Source organism: Physeter macrocephalus, chromosome 17, assembly GCF_002837175.3.
Source record: "Physeter macrocephalus isolate SW-GA chromosome 17, ASM283717v5, whole genome shotgun sequence".
Lineage (NCBI taxonomy): Eukaryota > Metazoa > Chordata > Mammalia > Artiodactyla > Physeteridae > Physeter > Physeter macrocephalus.
Window position 1 is genome coordinate 29,200,834 of NC_041230.1, and position 19,045 is coordinate 29,219,878.

The 19,045-nt window shown below is 51.2% G+C and overlaps 1 protein-coding gene across 1 annotated transcript in view; it reads right to left on the reverse strand.

The window, feature by feature from the left end:
* The window catches only part of CNGB1 (cyclic nucleotide gated channel subunit beta 1), a 71,420-nt gene that overhangs the window by 14,035 nt on the left and 38,340 nt on the right, over positions 1 to 19,045 (reverse strand). Inside the window, exons 18-29 of the mRNA XM_055078912.1 lie at positions 18,583 to 18,690; positions 16,331 to 16,488; positions 14,767 to 14,922; positions 13,455 to 13,663; positions 12,374 to 12,424; positions 12,029 to 12,115; positions 10,014 to 10,078; positions 9,027 to 9,149; positions 3,174 to 3,315; positions 2,208 to 2,367; positions 286 to 383; positions 106 to 189 (exon numbers count right to left, since the gene is read on the reverse strand). Of these exons, the coding sequence (XP_054934887.1) occupies positions 106 to 189; positions 286 to 383; positions 2,208 to 2,367; positions 3,174 to 3,315; positions 9,027 to 9,149; positions 10,014 to 10,078; positions 12,029 to 12,115; positions 12,374 to 12,424; positions 13,455 to 13,663; positions 14,767 to 14,922; positions 16,331 to 16,488; positions 18,583 to 18,690 (1,441 nt within the window). The remainder of the gene's footprint in view (positions 1 to 105; positions 190 to 285; positions 384 to 2,207; positions 2,368 to 3,173; positions 3,316 to 9,026; positions 9,150 to 10,013; positions 10,079 to 12,028; positions 12,116 to 12,373; positions 12,425 to 13,454; positions 13,664 to 14,766; positions 14,923 to 16,330; positions 16,489 to 18,582; positions 18,691 to 19,045) is intronic.

Here is a 19,045-nt window from a genome sequence, read left to right on the forward strand (position 1 = left end):
TTCCATTACCCCCTCTGTGCCTTCATAGGCCCCCACTCCAGCCCAGCTGCGACAGGCGGTGGCTGTGAATCCCAGACCGCCTTGAGGCTGCCCTGAGCCACTCACCTTCTTGCACACGTAGTCATTGGGCAGGTAGACAACAGAGCGAAGCCTCTTCAGCATGTCGAAGATCATCTGCCGGTCACAGCCCTGGCCCCGAGAGGAGGGGAAAGGAGCCATTTAGAGGAAGGTGTGGGCTCTGGACCTTCCAGAGTCCTGAGGGTGGGGACACCGGGTGGGCCATACCTGGAAGAGTGCCACTTTGCTGACGATGTCGTAGTTCACATCGATGGCGAGGTCCAGCCGCATCTTATCTGGAAGCTGCACCATCAGCTCTGACTCATCTGCAAATGAGACCCTGCAAGGTTCAGAGCCACAGTCGGGCCCCTCCTTCACACACACACAGGGCCCGTCCACACCACACTGTTGGGGACCCCAGGCACACCATTCCTCTACCACCTGGAACCACTCTAGATTGGGAGGGTATCCTCTCTGCCTCCAGGCCTTTGCCAATGCCATTCCCTCTTCTGGGAACAACCCCCTTCACCTTCCTGGCTAACCCTACTCATTCTGCAGAACCCAGCACTCATGTCACCTCCTCCAGGAAGCCTTCCCTTGACATCCTCCCACCTAGCTATTATGTTATCAGTCCCTGGGCCATAGCACATATTACACCCTTTACTGCAATTGTTTGCCAATGATCTGTCTTCTCCACTCACATTATAAGAACAACATTAGCAAGAAATAAAGTATATGGAGCACTTACTATGTGCCAGGCAGTTTTACAGAGTGCTTTACAAAGATGATTTCATTAAATCCTCCCAGCAGCTCAAGAGGTGCCCACTATAACCCACTTTACAGACAAGGACAGGGTGACTCCGGAGGGCATTGACTTGCCCATGTCCATGCATCCCAGGGAAATGGAATTAGGACCCCACCCAGGCCCTGTGACTTCAGAACCTATCCTGGGAGAGCAGTATGTCTGCCCACCATGGGGTCTATGGTGCACAGCTGAGAGCCTGGCACAGAGTGAAGGTCGGTAACTGGAGACAGAAATGTACCACGGGGCCCCAGCCCCAGGCTCTGTCCACTGCACCACAATTAGCTTAGGGCTCAAGTGCTGGGTCTGTGCAACCCTGGGCAGGTCAGAGCCCTCTCTGGTCCTTAACATGTGCCCCTGTGAAAAGTCACAAGGCTGTCACTAGAACAGAATGAGGCAGTGGAAATGAACATGCCTTGGAAACCGTAGTCATGTGCTTTGTCCACAGACTTGCCAACACCCCCCAACTCAGGAGACCGTGGGCCTCAAGTGTGGCTTCTTTGAGACCAGAGTGAACCCCACAGAAGCAGTGGGGGGCCCTTTCATTTTTCTGAGGGCCTTGGGAGACCCTAGGCACAGTGCCAGTGGTCCATAAGCTTTTCAGAGTCCTCCAAAACTATGTCTAGGCTCTGAAAACAAAATTACTAGCTCCCCAAAATAAAAAGGAAACAGGAAAAAAAAATAAAGTCAATTAACATGTAATTAACCTATTCAAATTTCACTAAGGAGTCCATTTAGAATCTGTGAAAACTTCCCTACATTTGGAAACAGTTTACAGGTAATTTTCTCCCACTTTGCAAGAATAACTGAGCACACCTCATCATTGACAAGAAAGCAGAAACAGCAGTGAATGAAAATGCATTATTTTAGCCAATTTCAGAAGCAAAGCATAACAGCAAAAAATTTCAAAAATATATTTTAGTAAACTCTAATGGAAAATAATCTGAAAAATAAATTTTAAAAATTTACAAAATATGTATTATATGTATGGATGTATATGAAGAGGAAGAGAGGAGAGAGAAACAGAGACAAATAGAGTCTTCCTTCCCTCCTGGTTCCAACTGTACTTCCATCTTCGAATGGAGATGCATTTCAAGGTGGGGGGCGGCATTCTGAAGACAAGCCCTTCAAGTCTTCAGGGGGCTCCTGATGGCTTAACTTGAGCACCGCCCAAGGCCTCCCCAGGCCACTCTCAGATGTTGGGGCCAAGAGAGGCCCCCATGCTCGGGGCCTCAGGGACACAGGATGAGGCCAGGGCCCAGGAAGGCACGGCACCGGGTCGGGCTGGGGGAGCTGGTGACAGCTGGGTTGGGGCGGGGAGGGGCGTGAGGAGGGGGCGTGGTCTTACCCAGTATGCCTTGGGAGTGCCAGGTGTACTCATACCAGGTCTTGACCCGGTTCTGCACGGACCTGGGGATCTTGTAGAAGTTCATGTACTTCACTGTGCTGTCCATACAGCTGCGGTAGTAGGTCTTTCCCGCAGTAGCGGCCCCCACCACGTCTCTCATCTGGGGGTAAGGAGGGTGGTCAGGGGAGCCGCTGGGTCAGAGCGGGGCCGGGCTCTGGGGACGTGTGTTGTGGGCACATTTACTTAACACAGGCCAGGGGTACGTGCCTGCGGGGCTGTGGGGAGATCAGGAGAGAGGGAATCCCATGTCCACACACAGGTTTTCCGACGATGCTGGACGTGGAGGAGCGAGGCTGCTGGCCCCCTCCCGTGGCCTCAGGTCTCTGGGGCCACACAAGGAGGGAAGGCCTCCCTGGGCTGGGCTGATTCTGGTACAACGTGGCCCCTTGGTGCCAGAGGTCACTTTGACACCACGCGCCGCCCTCCCCCCACCCCCACCCCCCGCCCCAAGGAAATATGAACCAGGAGTGCTGCTCCTTGGAGCAGAGCCCCTCAAAGCAGAGCCCCTCAAAGGTAACCCTGGGGATCCCTGGTGGTTGCCTCAGGCACTGACTACAGTATGAGCCGCACCCCCAGTACATTAGAATCCACCGGGGGCTTCTCTCCAAGGGAACAGCCCAAATCCTCAGCCCCTGCAGAAAGCCATTCAGCCCAGCTCTCCAGCTGTCCCAAAGGACTGACATTTCAAATGGGAAGCAACCTCAGAGAGGAAATGGGACCTACACCTCCATCACCACCCCTTCACTCAGCGGATCCCAGAGCTCCAGTCTCCTAACTCTCGGCCCAGTGCTGTTTCCTGGGCCTAGTCTGAAAGGAACGGGCACAGATGGTGATGCTTCTGGAAGCAGCAAGAGGGCAAAGGGCCCTGCAGGCAGGTGGTTTGGAACAGACTAGTGACCCAGTTACCTGTCCGATCATCACGGAGAAAGCAAAGACACCTGTGAAATAGTTCAGACCCTGGAAGACAATTTCAAAGAGCGTCTTGGGGTCGGGCAGGCCGCCAATGGTGATGAGGGTCTTCACAGCCCAGTAGTAACAGCGAATGTAACTAGGGAGAGAAGAGGAAGGGGACCTCAGTCATCACAGGCCCCGCCCCGTCGATCCTGGGCAGCCTGGCTTGGATACGTGTACACTGTACAAAAGAGAAAAAGCTTTACAGCTCATAAGTGCAAACAAACAAACAAAACCGAAAAAAAAAAAGGAAAAAGAAAAAACCCTCTCCCAACTTCAGAGCCCTCTGCCGCTTGTAGAGCATGTTCACAGGTGCTGTGTGGTTTTGTTGTGGCTCTGCCCCTGCCCTGCAGAGACATGTTGTCATCCCCATTTACAGATGTGGAAACTGAGGCTTCCGGAGATTGCTTAGAAGATTTGGCAGGAGGATAAACCAGGGTCTTCCGGCTCCTGATGCCTGGGATCCCTCGGTTTCCCTCAATATGTTTTCAATGTCCACAGTCTTTCCTTTGCTATCCCATCATGAGGTTTAAGAACAAGCTCAAAAGTGGAAGATATCTGGAGGATCACCTTTTCTGACCCTCCCCCTTGCCTGTCCACTAACCAGATAGTGAAATTGAGGGCCGCAGAGGGAAAGGGAACACCCACGGTCACCAGCTGGCATGTTCCAGAGCTCAGGCTGGAAACCAGATGTCGTCTGCTTCTCTGAGCTAGCACCCACCATCAGTAAGCCTTTGACACAAGCTCATGAATCATCGGAAAGGGAGGTATGGGTGATGGGGCCCTACTGTGTGGTAAAAGGCATAGGAAATGCCTGCGCTTGTCTAATTATCACAAAGCAGTGAGAGTCCCTCCCTTTCTTTTGTTGTTTTGTTTTAAAGTTTTGCATGTTTATTTATAATTACAAGTGTACATTACTCCAACAGAGCAGCCCCATTGCTATGTTCTAATTCTTAGCCATTAAGTCCTACAAAAACAAACCTAAGCTTTTACAATATCTTAAACAATACAGAACTAAAATCTTTATAGCTATTTAAAGGGATTTAGTTACCAAGGTGCTTATGTTCATACCTTCAGACCGTGCCCTCCCAGGGGTCAGCAAGGTTGAGGTCAGCAGGTCCTAAACCCAGGGCAGTCTCAGCAGGCTTTCCTGTGCTTCCTGTCCTCCCACCAGGGCACAGGAATTGCCCAGAGCCTGCCCTGGCTCCAGTGTCCTGATACACCCATGTTTGCAGGGTCCCTGCTCTACTGGAAAATGGAGAACATCATCCAGCTGGCCAATCATCTGGTCCAAGAATGACCCTACATTTGTCCTCCCCTGGGCTCTGTTCACCAGCCAGTTATGCAGCACCATGCTTAGAGCATGGGCTCTGGAGCTGGACCGCCTGGGCTCAAACCCAGCTCTGCCACTTTCTAGCTGCATAACCTGGACAAGTTTCTCATCTAGCCAAGCTTCAGTGTCCTTCCCCTGAAAGGGACGTGGCAAGAGAGCATCCTTCACAGGGCGATCATGAAGGTGACATGAGGTGCAAAAGAGCACCTGGCACACGGTGGGCTCTCAGTAAATGTCAGCTATCAGAGCCTTCACTGTCACTTGTGGCGGCAGTGGGGAACAATAGACTCACCTATGTCCTCAAGAAGTTCACTGTCTAGTGGGGACAGGCAAGTCAACGTGCAATGAGCACTGGGGGGTGGGGAAGCAGAGGTTTCTGGGGAGTTGGGGCAGTGGGGGGCTCTACCTCTGAATAGCTGCGAGGCCTGGGGCAGGGCTCTGGGCCTCCTGACCCCTCATTACCACCTGGTGCAAGAAAGATCTCAGAATCATGAGACAGGCCTGCCCTGTCAATCCCCATCATACCAGTCCTGACCACCAGAGGGCGTGCTGAGCAGCCTTTAGGAGGACTGAGGGGGGCGCTGCTTGGGCACTGCCTGGGCTCTGGGTGCCACTGGGCCACCAGTAGAAGACGAGCGATATCCACACAGCTCCTGCTTTCCCCTAAACCCTTACTGGCTGGAGAAGTCAGCCACTGGCATGGATGGCACATCTTAGGGGCCTCCCAAGTCTTCCATGCCACTGGGTCTGGGGGGACCCCTGCACGCTGCCCCAGACCAGGCCAAAGCAGAGCAGGATGAAGAAACCAAATATTAATATATAGGAACTTAGGTCCTGAAGCTCCCTGGCCTATAGCAGGTACTCAAGAAAAGGTCACTATTTTGAAAGTTATTATTATGGATGATGTTGGATTTCTAGAGGAATTCTCCTTAACTACTTGTGCTTTTGCATATCCTGGGGTTCCCTACAGGATTCCATTTGGAAAAGGGTAATGCTGCCAGAAAAGTGTGCCCCTCCACTGCAGAGCAGCGAGAACTCCCCAGGGCCCTGCAGAGGGAAGTCCCAGATGGTTGGCCCTGTCCTCCCCTGCCCTGCCTGCCATTCCTCCCAGGCCTACCCGTGATGGGTGCCAGGCCCAGCTCCAGGACGTGGGTTCTTAGCCTGTTGGGACACAAACCCCTTTGAAAAGCTAACAAAAGTTAGGAAGCTTCTCCTTAGAAAAGCCGGCATGCTCCCAAAATTTAGTTCCAATTTCAAGGGGTGGTTGTGACCCCCTTAAATCTCTGGACCCCAGGTTAGGAACCCTTACCTGGTGTGCCGGCTTCCCCATAAGAATGGCCATAGCTAGGAAGTGAGGTCACTGACTCCTGTCCGGGCACAGGCTGGACATGTTACATGCTTTAGTTTATTTATTCCTCACGAGAAATCTGAGTGTAATCCTACCCCCATTTTATAGATGAGAAAATTGAGTCTCAGAAAGGGTAAGGGCCTTACCCAAGGCCAGAGAGCAAGATTTAATGAATAGCTTCTGTTCTTCCCTTTGCACAGAATGTCTTCGAGTCCTCCCTCGTGAGGGGATGAAGAATGAATAAATGAGTGAATGAATGGTCTAGTCATGGGCTCAGGAGCAGGGCTGTGGGTGGGTTCAGCCGCGAGGAGGAGGGAGTGGGGCCAGTGGTGATGTAGGCGTGCTGGGCCCTGACCCCCTCCCCAAAACACTCCACCCCACAGCAGATGGCAGGATTCCCCCCCGCCCCGCCTGGTTGCCCTGGACCCCGCGACTCTCTAGGTGAGCTCCCCTCAGGCCACAGGCCCGTCGCAGAGGGCGACAGCTATGGTTGGGGCATCTGTACTGAGAAGGGACTTTCTGGGCCAACAATCGCTCTACAGAGAAGCCACCTTGGACACAAGTGGCCTGTTGTAGCGGCACCTGGAATCAAGCGCGTGGAGGAGGCGAAAGTGTTGACAGCTGGACTGAGAGCATTTTGCATCACTAGGGGGCACAGCCCAGGGCGAGGCAGGGCCTGCCTGAGGGGACCCACTGACCCCCTGGGCCTGAACTCTTCCTCCGCCTCTTGTCACCACAGCTGACCGAGTGCCGGCTATGGCCTGGCACGGGCTCGGTGACCCAGATGCACCCAGTCCTCACAGTTACCTCTTCAAGGTGTGGGCCTCCTACTATCAGCCCCATTGGGCAGATCAGGAAACTGAGGCTCAGAGAAACGAAGGGACCTGCCCACTGCTAGCAGGTGGCAGCACCAGGAGTGACCTCCGGATTCCTGTTCCTAAAGCCTGTGCTCTGAATCTCCAGGCTCATCCCTGACCTTGACCCTAAGTGCTTCTGTCTCCTTCCCACACTGCTCTCCATCCTCGTTATCACACAAACCCTCTCTTGACCTTTTCGTTTTTTTTTTTTTCCCTCGCGGACAGGGCCCTAACCCCTAACCAGTTCAGCTGTCTGCTTCCTGCCTGTCCTCCCCATCCATCCTGCCGTCAGCCATCATTGGGAAAATCATCTTTCTGGGATTCCCCTGGGTCCTGTCATTCTCCTGCTTAAAGGGCTTCGAAAGGCAAGTGGTGAGAGTGTAAATGGGCAGCTTTCAATAACCAACCAAGCCTCAGAAATGAGGTGGTATACGGGAACTCTGTACTTTCCAATCCACTTTTCTGTAAACCTAAAACTGCTTTAAAAAAAATAGTCTATTAATAAAAATAATAACAATTTTTTTAAACACTTCATAAAATGTTCATACCCTCGGCCCTGCCATCCCTCTGTAGGAATTTATTATGAGGAAACTGTCAGACCAGAAGACAAAGATGCCTAAACACAGTCACTCCCTGCAGCATCACGTGTCATCATGAAAAAACTGGAGACAACTTAAGTAGCCAATGACAAGGAAATGGCTAAATAAACGGTGGTATCTCTGTGTGGTGGGGCATTGGTATCATGGTCTTTAAAAATGTACTGACGGGAAAATATGCACAATATTATGTTATTCTATTTCCTTGTTGGTGACAATTCTTTTCACATTTTCACATTTCTAAAATAAGGATTATTTTATAATCCATGTATACGTTTAGTGTAATATTTCCTTTTTTCCCAAAAAGCTATATTGACTCAATAATGTATCATAATTAACTGCATCTTAGACTCAAAGAAATAGAGTATGTTCCTGATGTTTCTTTTATAATCAGAATATATATATGTATATGAACAGTAAAAAAGAGACTTTTGCTGGTTTTGCCTAGGGCAGCTCTATCCAATAAAAATATGATGTGATCCACATATGTAATTTAAAATGTTGAGCAACCACATTTTTGAAAAGTAAAAAGAGGTGAAATTAATTTCAGTAATGTATTTCAGTTAACCCAAAATATGAAAATTAATATCATATCCACATGTAACCAATATTTTAAAAATTAGTAATAAGACACTAATCCAAAACCTGTGTGTTCTCTACAGCTGCAGCGTATCTCAGTGGCCCTTGCACTTCAAGTACTGCAGCCCCGGGCAGCCAGTGGCTTCGGTATTGGCTCAGGTGGGAGGCTGCAACCCGGCCCCGCCTCCCTCTCTGGATCCTTCCACATACCCTGCTCCCTCCAGTGACAGAGGACCGCTGGCTCCTTGACTCCACTATTTCACAACTCCACACCTTTCTTCCTTCTGTTCCCTCCCCCCCGGGATTCTCTGCCCCTTCCCTCCACCTACCCAGGCCAAGCTCAAACTTAACCTTTCAGAACTGACCGTCCCCCAGCCCCCTCCCCCCACCCAGGGCACCGGGCAGATGGTACCACAGTTAAGACTCTGTAGCCATGCTGTCTGGGTTCAAATCCCAGCTCTCTGTGTGACCTGGGGAAGTCACTTCACGTCTGTTACCTCATCTGTAAAATGGGGATGCCGATGGTTCCTGTCTTGCGTGATTGTTGGGAGATTAAGGGAGATACTATGTGAAGTGCTTAGAACAGGGCTGGTCTGTATAAGCCTTCTCCAATGCTTGCTATTATTAGTATTACTATCATTGTCACCATCATCAATATTTGAGCATGGACTCTATGTGTGGCAGCTCTCTGGACTGGCAAGTAGATTTCTCCTTGTTTGCCAGCTCCTCCACGGCTAGCAATGCCCAGGGAGCACGTTGAGCCGTATTCCCTGGCCTTCTTCCCGCACAGCCGTGCCCACAGGGTGGAGGAGTGGACACGCACGTGCTGTGACTTGGCCAACTCAGTAGACTTTGGGATGCTGAAAGGATCTTTCTAGCAGGTCTTGTTCATGTCTGCCCCCTTTTGCCTGGCACGTGGCAGGTGCTCAGAAACTGTTAGATTAGTGAGGACGTGGAGACTTGGCCCTTGAACCTTATCATGACAATGATTCTTTGGGAGCAAGGTGGCTTTGGCAACATGGCGGCAGTGGGACTCCTTTCTGGGAGTCTTGGTACCGTGAATTATTAAGACACAGGAGGAAGACTGCGGCTCACCTGTTTCCCACGCCATCGTAAACCCAGTGAGTGGAGCCAAGGCCCTCATGGGCTGAAGCCCAGTAATACAGACATGAGTTCACATGTAAAGTGTAGAGCAGGTAGGCTGTGGTCCTGATAACCCTGCAAAAGAAGGAAAGGCATGAATGCAGTAGCAGAAAGGGTGGCAATGGCATATCACCCCAGGGGTCAGAACTGCAAGGAACAAGCTAGTCTTCACCCTTCCCAAAGCCCACCTCAGAGACCTCCCTGTTGGAGCTGCACGGCCCTGCCCAGCTGTCTGGTGCGACGGACACTTGACCGATGAGAGCCAGTGGCTGGACTGGGCCAACTGGCTGCTCTGTTGAGACTGTGCTGGTTAGGAATGGTGATACTTGAACAGCAAGTTGTCAAGACTGGGGGCTGGAATAGGCACAGAGCTACATGTACAGACAATTCCAGGGAAGTGGAGGAGCTGAGTGGGGGCTGCATCGGGGCGGGGGGAAAAGAAGGGACAGATGCCTACAGAGAAGCGCTGCTCCATGAGAGATGGGGAGAGGAGCCCTTTCCCCGAGCGTGGCCTGGCTGGTCCTGGGTCCCAAGCTTGGACATCTGCAAGATGGCCCACTGTGTCCATACAGCCACCGCCCCCGTGTTTGAGCGGTTAGGGGGGTCAGTTTCCTGAGCTGAGACTAAATTGAGGCCCAGCTCCCTGGAAATGCAGGGGAGCCGTGCATGTCAACCTACGTGAGCCCTCCTCACAATTGGGGGAAACGGGACATTCCTGGTTCTCTAAAAAACAAACATCCCTTCGCAGAAGGGCCAGGAAGAGGCCCGGCTTCCGGTGAGTGTCAGAGTGGCGAGGGGGCCTGGGGGACCAGGGGAGCCGAAAGGGGAAGTGATGGGGGTAGAGAATGCCTTGCTCCGTCCTTGTTGCAAATGTCCTGGGGCATGTGTGTGCACATGTGCACTTCTGTGTGTGTATGTGTGTGTGTGTAGGGGTCTCACCTGTAAATGTAGGCTTTGCTGAGGATGGATTCCAGGCGGTTGTTAAACTCGAAGAAGGCCATGTACTGGGAGAAAGAGCAAGGCATCAGGGGCGGCCCGCTGCCCTCACCTCCCGGACCATTCCCCACAGCTGCCAAGACTGAGGGTTCTTTCTGCAGACCCCCGGTGGGAGGGGGTTGGAGAGTGAACATTCAAAATCAGAGGTCCTTAGCCCTTTGAGGAATGGGGGGCCAGAAACTCCATTTCTGAATCTGATGGAAACCCTGGCCCCTCTTCCTTGGAAATTACATATAATCATGTTGTCACAGTTTGTGTATAACTTCAGGGGACTCCTAGACCTTCCAAATCCTATCATGAAACTTCTAAGGTACATGCATCCCAGGTTAAGGACCCTGTTTTCAAGGTTTACTTATAAAGACAACAATTATATAAAGAAACAGCCGCTCGCTGATCTCCTCGAAAGGCTTATTTATAATAATAAAAGTGTAAGATAACTGCCCATTGCTGAGCCCCTTGTATGACTGCACTTTATACACTTTACCTTAGCACTTATTTACATGTATTATCCTTCTCCTTTTACAGAGAGGAAACCGGCACTCAGGGGAGTTCAGGAACTTGCCCAAAACACACAGCTGGTAAGTGACAGAGCCAGGGTTCGAAGCCAGATCACACTCAAAACTGCAAGCTCTTTCCACAATGTTACACTTGCCTCTAGATCTCTGCACACATGTTGTTTGACCTTTGAAAATAACATTGATGAAGAGTCCCCGTGGGCCATGCTAGCTATCATCCAGGTGTTCATTCTAATTTCCATCTGGAGTTTGCACTGGATGAAGAAGGTCCACGGACTTGGATCCTCACCTTGGACCCAAAGAGTTGCATCCTCTGAGTCCTGCTAGATGTTACGTGCTTGAGTTACGTTCACTACTACCACGTGGACCAAGATATGGATCCAGCCTCTGTATTTGGGGTAAAACTTGGGCTGTGGATCTAACCCTCCTCACTCTGATGTATGGCTCTAAAGCAACCTCTGCCGCCCCTGGAAGGCTGGCATGTGTCAAATAAGACTGGTGCCACTTCCAGTTTCCCTCTTCCTCTGGGCAGCCAGGAAGCTCAGAAGCAGCTTTCATGCTCAATTCCAGATATGCTTTCTTTTCATCGAGGTATTTGCATTCTTCCAGCTTTTCTCTGTCCTATTTCTCCAAGTTATTAAGGTTATTGCGTGTGCCTCTTTTGTAAATTCCCTCATTACCATTTTGGGGAAGAAGCATCAGGTATTATGTAAGGAGAAAGATGAATTTACTTGGTCTGCCAGAAAAATCTGGGGGATTTTTTGGGGGATCCTGAGCGCTCTGACTAGCTGTCCACTCTGGTCACATTAAAGGATGTTGCCAGGTCTCCACTCTACACTGTGTTACCCTCACTGAGACATTGGCTCTGCCCCAGTGACAGGAGGAATGGTTGTAGTGACACTGTAATGACAACAGCTAATGATGAAACAGGTGTCGGGCTGCATGTTCAAATCCATCCTGGGCACTTCCTGGCTCCTGTGACCTTGGGCAAGTCACCCAAGCTTTCCAAGCCTCTGTTTCTCCATCTTTTAGATGAAGACCATCATAAAGCAGAAGTCTCTCTGTTGAATCTCTATAGTAACTGAAAGCATAGACAGTGGAAACAGGCTGCCTGGGTTCAAATCCAGGCTCTACTCCTTCCTACCTGTGTGACCTTGGGCAAGTTACTTAACCTCTCTGTGCCTCAGGCATCTCATTTGTGAAATTCTGGTACTAACAACACTCATCTCATGCTGTTGAGGAGTAGTCACTTGTAAAGCCTCCAGAACAATATCTAACACACGGCACAACTAAGAAGCGCTAACAATTGTAAGGAATTTCCCATCTCCCCTCGGGGCCACCCTTCCCAGATGCCTCCTGCTCCCCAGTGCTGCTCAGGCCAGACATTAAGATGCCACTGCAGGTGCAGAGCGCGGAGGAGCTGAAGGCCTTGGACGGTCTTACCTTCAAACAGCGGGGCAAGCGCAGGAGGGGATTCACACCGAATTTCAAGTAGAGAAAGTCCAAGGGCAAGAGGCAGAGCATATCCATCTGAAATCCCAGGAGGACACCACAGTGCATAAAACAGTATATAACTCCCAGGGTTGTGGGATGGGGTGAGTGGCAGGGGTCTCCACCTTCAATGGAAAGGTGAGGTCAGAATGCCCCTGGAGGGGGCTAAAATTAGGGCAGGAGGCATCCTACCAAAGAGCTCCAGCCCGTGCTGGTCCTGGCGGGAACCATGTCACATCGGCCCCAAAGCACCCAGGGACCCCAGAGACACCACCTCCCAAGATCCCTGGCACACACCTTAAAGCGCTGAGATTTCAGATAATTGTTGCGCATCTCCTTTTTGTCTGTCTGGAATAAAATGGAATACTGACTTTGAAATGGCCTGAGAGCTTAATCCCTGACCCCATGGGAGCAGCGATGGAAATCCCCGCACAACCTCCACCTTCCTATTGAAGTAACAGCCCCATGGATGTGTAGCAGAATGGACCAGCAGAGCTTCAATGAAAGCCTCACAGTCTACAGATAGGGAGGTCGAGCTCCCGGGGCTGACGTGGTGGGTGAGGGGGGAGGTTGTCCAAGGTCACTCAGCTCAATTCCGACTTCTTGGATGGAAAGCAGGGACACTGAGCTTATTCTCTCTTACCTGGACCATTTGCAACCTTATTCACTGAGGAGCTGGCCACTGCTCTGATCAGACCAGGAAAGAGGTTGCTCAGGGAATTCTTTTTCCTCTAAATTGTTTTAGAGGCTCAAACTCAACTGGTCTGCACACAGTGGAGCAGGCTCTGCCAGCATGGGATTTTGAAAGGTGACATGCACAGGGAACTCTGCCAAGTCACAGTCAGGACTTAGGTTTTCTCCCTAATAAGTGCACCAGAACACAGGGTCCCAAACTGGTCTGGGCAGTGTTGCAGGAAATGTTGACTGTCAGCAGATACCTGTGCTGAGCATTCTGCATATACATCACCTCCATAGATCCTCACAGTAATGGTATGAGGTGGGAGCGATTACTATCCCCATTTTACAGATGAGGAAACTGAGGCTCCAAGTGGTGATACAGTTGTCTGGGTTGAGCCGAGATTTGAACCAGCTCTGCCTGTTCTAAAGGCCATTCTCTAGGCCACTTCTTCATCTCTCATTCCATCAGGTGGTCCAGGAACTATTTCACCCATGAGCAAGACTTGATGTGTGTAATTTGAATGTATCAAAGATGTGTGAAACAAGCAATGACGCTGTTGAATAAGCATGGGTGGACGTCCTGAGATTTCCTTGTTCATTTAGCTTCTGGTCCATCCCAGCATCAGGGGTCAGCCCCACGAATGCTCTGGCTGCAGGGTCTGCTCCCAGCCACCCCCCACCCCACCTGTCTGTGACTCACAATGATGTCCCCGCCTCTGACAAACTGCAGACGCAGCTGGAACACGGTGATGTCCAGGAGGTAGATGAGGTCACACAGGTAATCCATCAGCAGCCAGAGGTGGATGTTGTCCGGCATCTGGTAGGGGAAGGCCCAGCGCACGGGAATCAGCCAACAGTTCCAGTTCCAGGCCAGCACCACGAAGAACAGCCACAGGATGTACATCAGGTCTGCAGGGGTGGGAGGGGGCAGGAATATGCTAGAACATCAGCCAGAGAAGGGCTCCTCGCCATGGGATGAGGGTGGGGCTTTCTTCTTCCCACTTGTCCGTCTGCACTTTCCTACAAGCACTATATGCGGCCCTTCCGTAATTTGGGGGGGGGGGGCATGTAAAACTATCTTTGATATAAAAATAAATCACGGCTAGGCCCTAACAAATTGAGTACTCTGAGTAGGTGATATGGGATATGGGGTCATTATTAGTTAATTAATAGACAGCTAACCAGAAAACACTTTTGCTCTCATTCTTGTTGAAATTTTTCCAAAAATGTATTTCCTGCCTTTGTAAATACACAATAGTAAGTAATGCATAGAAGATGGACAGATGGATACGCAGATGGACAAGCGCATGGATGGATGGATACTGTAGGTCACTTGGGCATTTTATCATTTATTTATTTTTTTATTTTTGTTTTTAATTTTTTTTGACCGTGCTGGGCAGCTTGCGGGATCTTAGTTCCCCGACCAGGGATCAAACCCATGCCCCCTGTAGTAGAGGCGCAGAGTCCTAACCACTGGACCCCAGGGAATTCCCCCCACCTGGGCATTTTAAAGGACCAATGGACACCAGGGTTGAAGTCCTACCCCCCAAATGACTTCCTGTGTGTCCTTAGGAAAGTCCCTCTCTGGCACCTGTTCTGTCCTCCTCAGAGAAGTCATAAGGAAAAGTCAGATAAAGAAGGCAGGGGGATCCTTTGTAAACTGTAAAGTGCTATGCACATATAAAGCGTTGTTATTCCCGAAAAATACAAAATGGGCTAAAAGGCAAGTGAGAGGGACTTCACTTTAGATGTTGGAAGCACTTTTCCCCTTTTCTGCTCAGAGCAGCAGCTCTGGGAAGGAGCCAGGAAGAGCAGAGTAGAAAAAAGGCTTGGCCACGGTACAACTTCTCTGTACCTTAGTTTGCTTGTCTGTTAAGATGGGTATGATCTTATGTTCCTAGTTCAGGGACTTTGTTTGTTTGGGGCCCGCCCTTGCACTGCCCCCACCCCCTCCCATTCTCCTGCCCTCTCCCGTGACATGTGGCAACGCCCACCACCTTCCCAGGACTCACTGGTCAGCGGGTCGATGCTCTGGGGAAACTGGTACGTCTTCCAGGGGCGGCGTTTGAACTTGCAGCAGAGCATTTCACAATAGTGTTCCTCCTCCACCTGCCCCGCTTCAGCTGGCTTCACATCCAGGGCCGGCTCTGGGGCTTTCTTGGCTGGGGCTATGGGATGACACTGTGACCCTCTGACCCAGCCCTGAGGCTCGGGTAGAGGATGCAAAGAGGAGGCTCGCATGACTTCCCTGGTGGCGCAGTGATTAAGAATCCACCTGCCAGCGCAGGGGACATGGGTTTGAGCCCTGGTCCGGGAAGATCCCACACACTGCGGAGCAGCTAAGCCTGTGCGCCACAACTACTGAAACCCATGCACCTGGAGCCCGTGCTCCGCAACAAGAGAAGTCACCATAATGAGAAACCCGCACACTGCAACGGAGGGTAGCCCCTGCTCGCCACAACTAGAGAAAGCCCACACGCAGCAACAGAGACCCGACGCGGCCAAAAATAAATAAATAAATAAATAAAAACAAAAAAAAGAGAAGGCTCCCAACTGCAGACTCTGGAACTGAAGCTGAGGGGACCCTGGCACCATCCCATAACCTGCTACAAGCTCTGTGTGCTCTCCTGCAGCAAACCACAAAGATCCTCCTTAATAGCAACCTGGGCACCTGCTCTGAAGCTCTTACAGCTACCAGTCTGGGACTGCTTCTCAGGAACTGCCTAAAATGAGGTGTTTCTGGGCAAGTTGGATGTTTCAGTTGAGTGTGTGCTTGTGTGTCTGTGCTTGGACCCCTTGGTTTCTCTGGAGGGCTAGGGGCATTGGTACCCAGAACTTCCACCACCCAGGGCCAGAAATCAGGAAAACATTGTTCTAGGTTTTTCAGAGCAGAAATCTCATCTGTATCATCTCTAAAACAAGACACCAAATGGGATCACGGTTTTCCTGTGCATCTATGGTGATGTTGTTGGTGACCCAGAGATTGGCTCTTACAGGTTTAGTATGGCTATGTTTCCAGCTTTAGGAGCATGAAATCAGGCTCTGCTAGGTCCGCTGTTGACACCATGAGTTCTAAGGCACAACCCTCCTTTGAAGAGACCTAGAAAGCCTCCCTGGTGAGAGAGCATGGTTCTTATTTCCTCCTGGCACTTTGAAAGCAGGAAACTTTGAGGTAACCACATAAGAATATTGCAATGGAGGCCTCTGAAAAATAAGACTGTGTAGTTCCAGAGAGGGTTATGGACACCATCTAAGTGCAAGACCATGAGATACATCCCAGGCTGGACCACCTGCCCGCCAGTGGGAAAGGGGCAGAGGGTCAACAAGGGAACTTGCCCTGTGGGAGGGAGAGCCAAATACAACTGGATCACTGGTCAGAACTTTGACGTTCTTTCCTCCGCTGGACACGTAGCTAAACCTGTACATAAAGGACCTCAAATTCCAGAGAATGGAGATATGGGCTTCTCAAGCACCCCAACTATTTCCTTGGGGCCACCCTCCCCAAGAATTGACAGGGGCCTTAAGGGGCCCCACCCCACCCTTGGTCAGGAGGCCCAGCCCCAGCTCTGGACTCACAGGGCTTGGGGCTCTCTTCATCAGAGGTGACATCAGGGTCGATGAGCTTCTCCTTCACCTTCTCCGTCCGCTCCTTGAAAAGCTTCACCAGCTCCTGGAGCCGGTTGTTGATGAGGGCACCGGTCTGGCTGTCCGTGGAGGCTGTGCGGTCCTGGTCACTGAGGGAACACCACCCAGAGCTGAGCGGGCTGCGTGGGGAGGGACCCCTGCGCCCCCGGGCAAGAGCTGAATCTGTATCCCACCTGGCCTCAGGGGGTAAATCCTGCCCCAGTCTTCTTCTGACATCAAAACATCAAACCCGCCTTAATATCTCCTGGGAGGAAATTCAGTCTGGGATTAACACCTGGGTGCCCAGCTTTCAGAAAATGTACCACGAATGCTCTGATTCAGATGGGCAATTCCAAAAAAACTTGGATTCCACTTGTGATTTAGGGGGAAACTCTGGAACTCAGTTCAGGGCTATTAGTTTCAGTTTGGGGTTCACATGAGATACAGGACAGATCAGAGAGGGGACAGGGGCTACCTTTCTAGGCTTAGGAAATAGCTGATGGAAAAAAAACAGTGCAGGGAATTCCCTGGTGGTCTGGTGGTTAGGACTCTGTGCTTTCACTGCCAAGGGCCCAGGTTCGATCCCTGGCCGGGGAACTAAGCTCCTAGAAGCTGCACAGCGCAGCCAAAATAAATAAATAAATAAATATTAAAAACAGTGCAGATACATTACATATTCTTTTAATTTATAGGAATTTAAACTGCATGAACTTGCAGCAAGGGAGAGACAGACACAGACAGAGAGAATTAATGAGAGTCGTCTGTTTTTAGTGTGGGTCAAGAGCCCTGCGTGAGTTGAGACGGGCAGCCTTGTGAACCAGGCTATGTTCTATGTGCTCCTCTGAGTGGCCTGTGATCCTCTTGCTGAGCTGAGGGTAACACTAATGTTTACAGATCTACTGTTTTTTTTCATACATCGAGGCACTGAAACTCAAGCCAGCTACTCTTCTTGTGCTCAGTTGAGGGAGCTAGCTGGAGAAAAGCAGTGCGGGGGGGGGGGTCATAATGAGAGATGGCGCTGGGGGCACGGAGGAGACACGAGCTGCTCACCCACACGCACTCCCTCCTGCAGGGAGTAGTCACCACGCAGCCAGGGACTACGTTGCCCAGGTGTGGCCGTGCGAGCTCTCACGGGTGGACATGCTAGTGCGATTCCGGGCCTCCCTGGGGAAGAGCGGCCTGGCACTCTCCCTTTCTAGTGGTGACCAGCAGGATCTTGAAAGCCACACCAAGGTGGCAGAGCCACTGTTGGCTGGGGCCCTAAGTGACTGCAGGGGGCAGAGCCTTCCACTGACCTGAAACACACCACTGGTGACACAGCTATGACATATGAGACGTCTTGTTCCTTAAGCCACTGAATCATTGAGGTCTATTTGTTATAGCATCTTAACCTACTGAGGTAATACATGGGGTTCCATGCCGACCGCCTTAAGAGTTTTCAAAGGTAATTTTTATTATTATACCTGATTTCTGGCTTATTTTCTGATATTAAACCCTACCCCTACCCCTACCCTACTGCATAAGATGTGACTCCACTGTATGCTAAAATGGATCACTGGACTATACGTGAGGTTTGGGTTTTTTCCTGCTTCTTTTGCTTTTCTGAACTTTCCACAATACTGTTAAGCATAAACTCCATAAAATTATGGACAGAAAAAAAGACTGGAAGGAAAGTATATTGTCTCCCAAGGTCACTCCAGAAGCTATGGCTGGAGAGGAGGTGAGGATCCCAGGCCAAAGAGCCCAGGGCTGGGGTATCCACTGTCACCAGCCTACGTAGACCCTTCAGGAAAACGCCTCCCACTGGCCCAGCCCTTGTGACACTTCGATGTCAGAGACACAGGTCCCGATGCCCTCATAGTGGCCTCTAAACATTGTTCCACAGACCAGTTGCATGAGAATCACCTGAGAAGCTTATAAAGATGTGGATTCCCCAGGGCCCACTCTCTGTGGTTCTGGACGCAGCTGGGCCCAGAGTTTGAGCCCATTCTGCAGACCAGATTTTTCAGAATTTCTGGGCTGGTCAGAAGCAGCCTAGGCTGTAGACCCGGCCCTCTCTTACTGCCGGGAAGCCACTGGCACAGTCTGCCTTGGGGTGGAAGGTTCTGAAAACATCCATTCTCCCCCCAAGTCACCTCCCTTTGCTTACCCATCCCCACCCAGACTTCTGATTCCCTGAGACCCCAGAGGTGGCCCCCACTTACTCAGTGCCCTGAGGGCTGGTGGGGTCCGACCAAGCGACCACGGGGGATACAGCCGGTGACAGCATCTTGAGCTCTTCAGCCTCATCATCTTGGGAGCACAGCCTCTTCCTGCAAGAGCACAGACATGGAAGGGAGGGGCCTTCAGGGAGGCAGGGGCCATGAGGGGGTGAACGAACTTTGAGCCCTGCAGATCACCCAGAGCGAATCCTGGGGGGAAGGTGGGGACAGAGGATGGTGCTGCCAAAGGGTCCTCGCTTGCCTGCAGGGAAACAAAAAAGGAGAAGAGAGGACACATCCAACCTCTGGATCTCAGTCTCTGCATCCATTCAATGGCCTAGCATAAAAGTAACCGCACTGGGCTTCCCTGGTGGCGCAGTGGTTGCGCGTCCGCCTGCCGATGCAGGGGAACCGGGTTCGCGCCCCGGTCTGGGAGGATCCCACATGCCGCGGAGCGGCTGGGCCC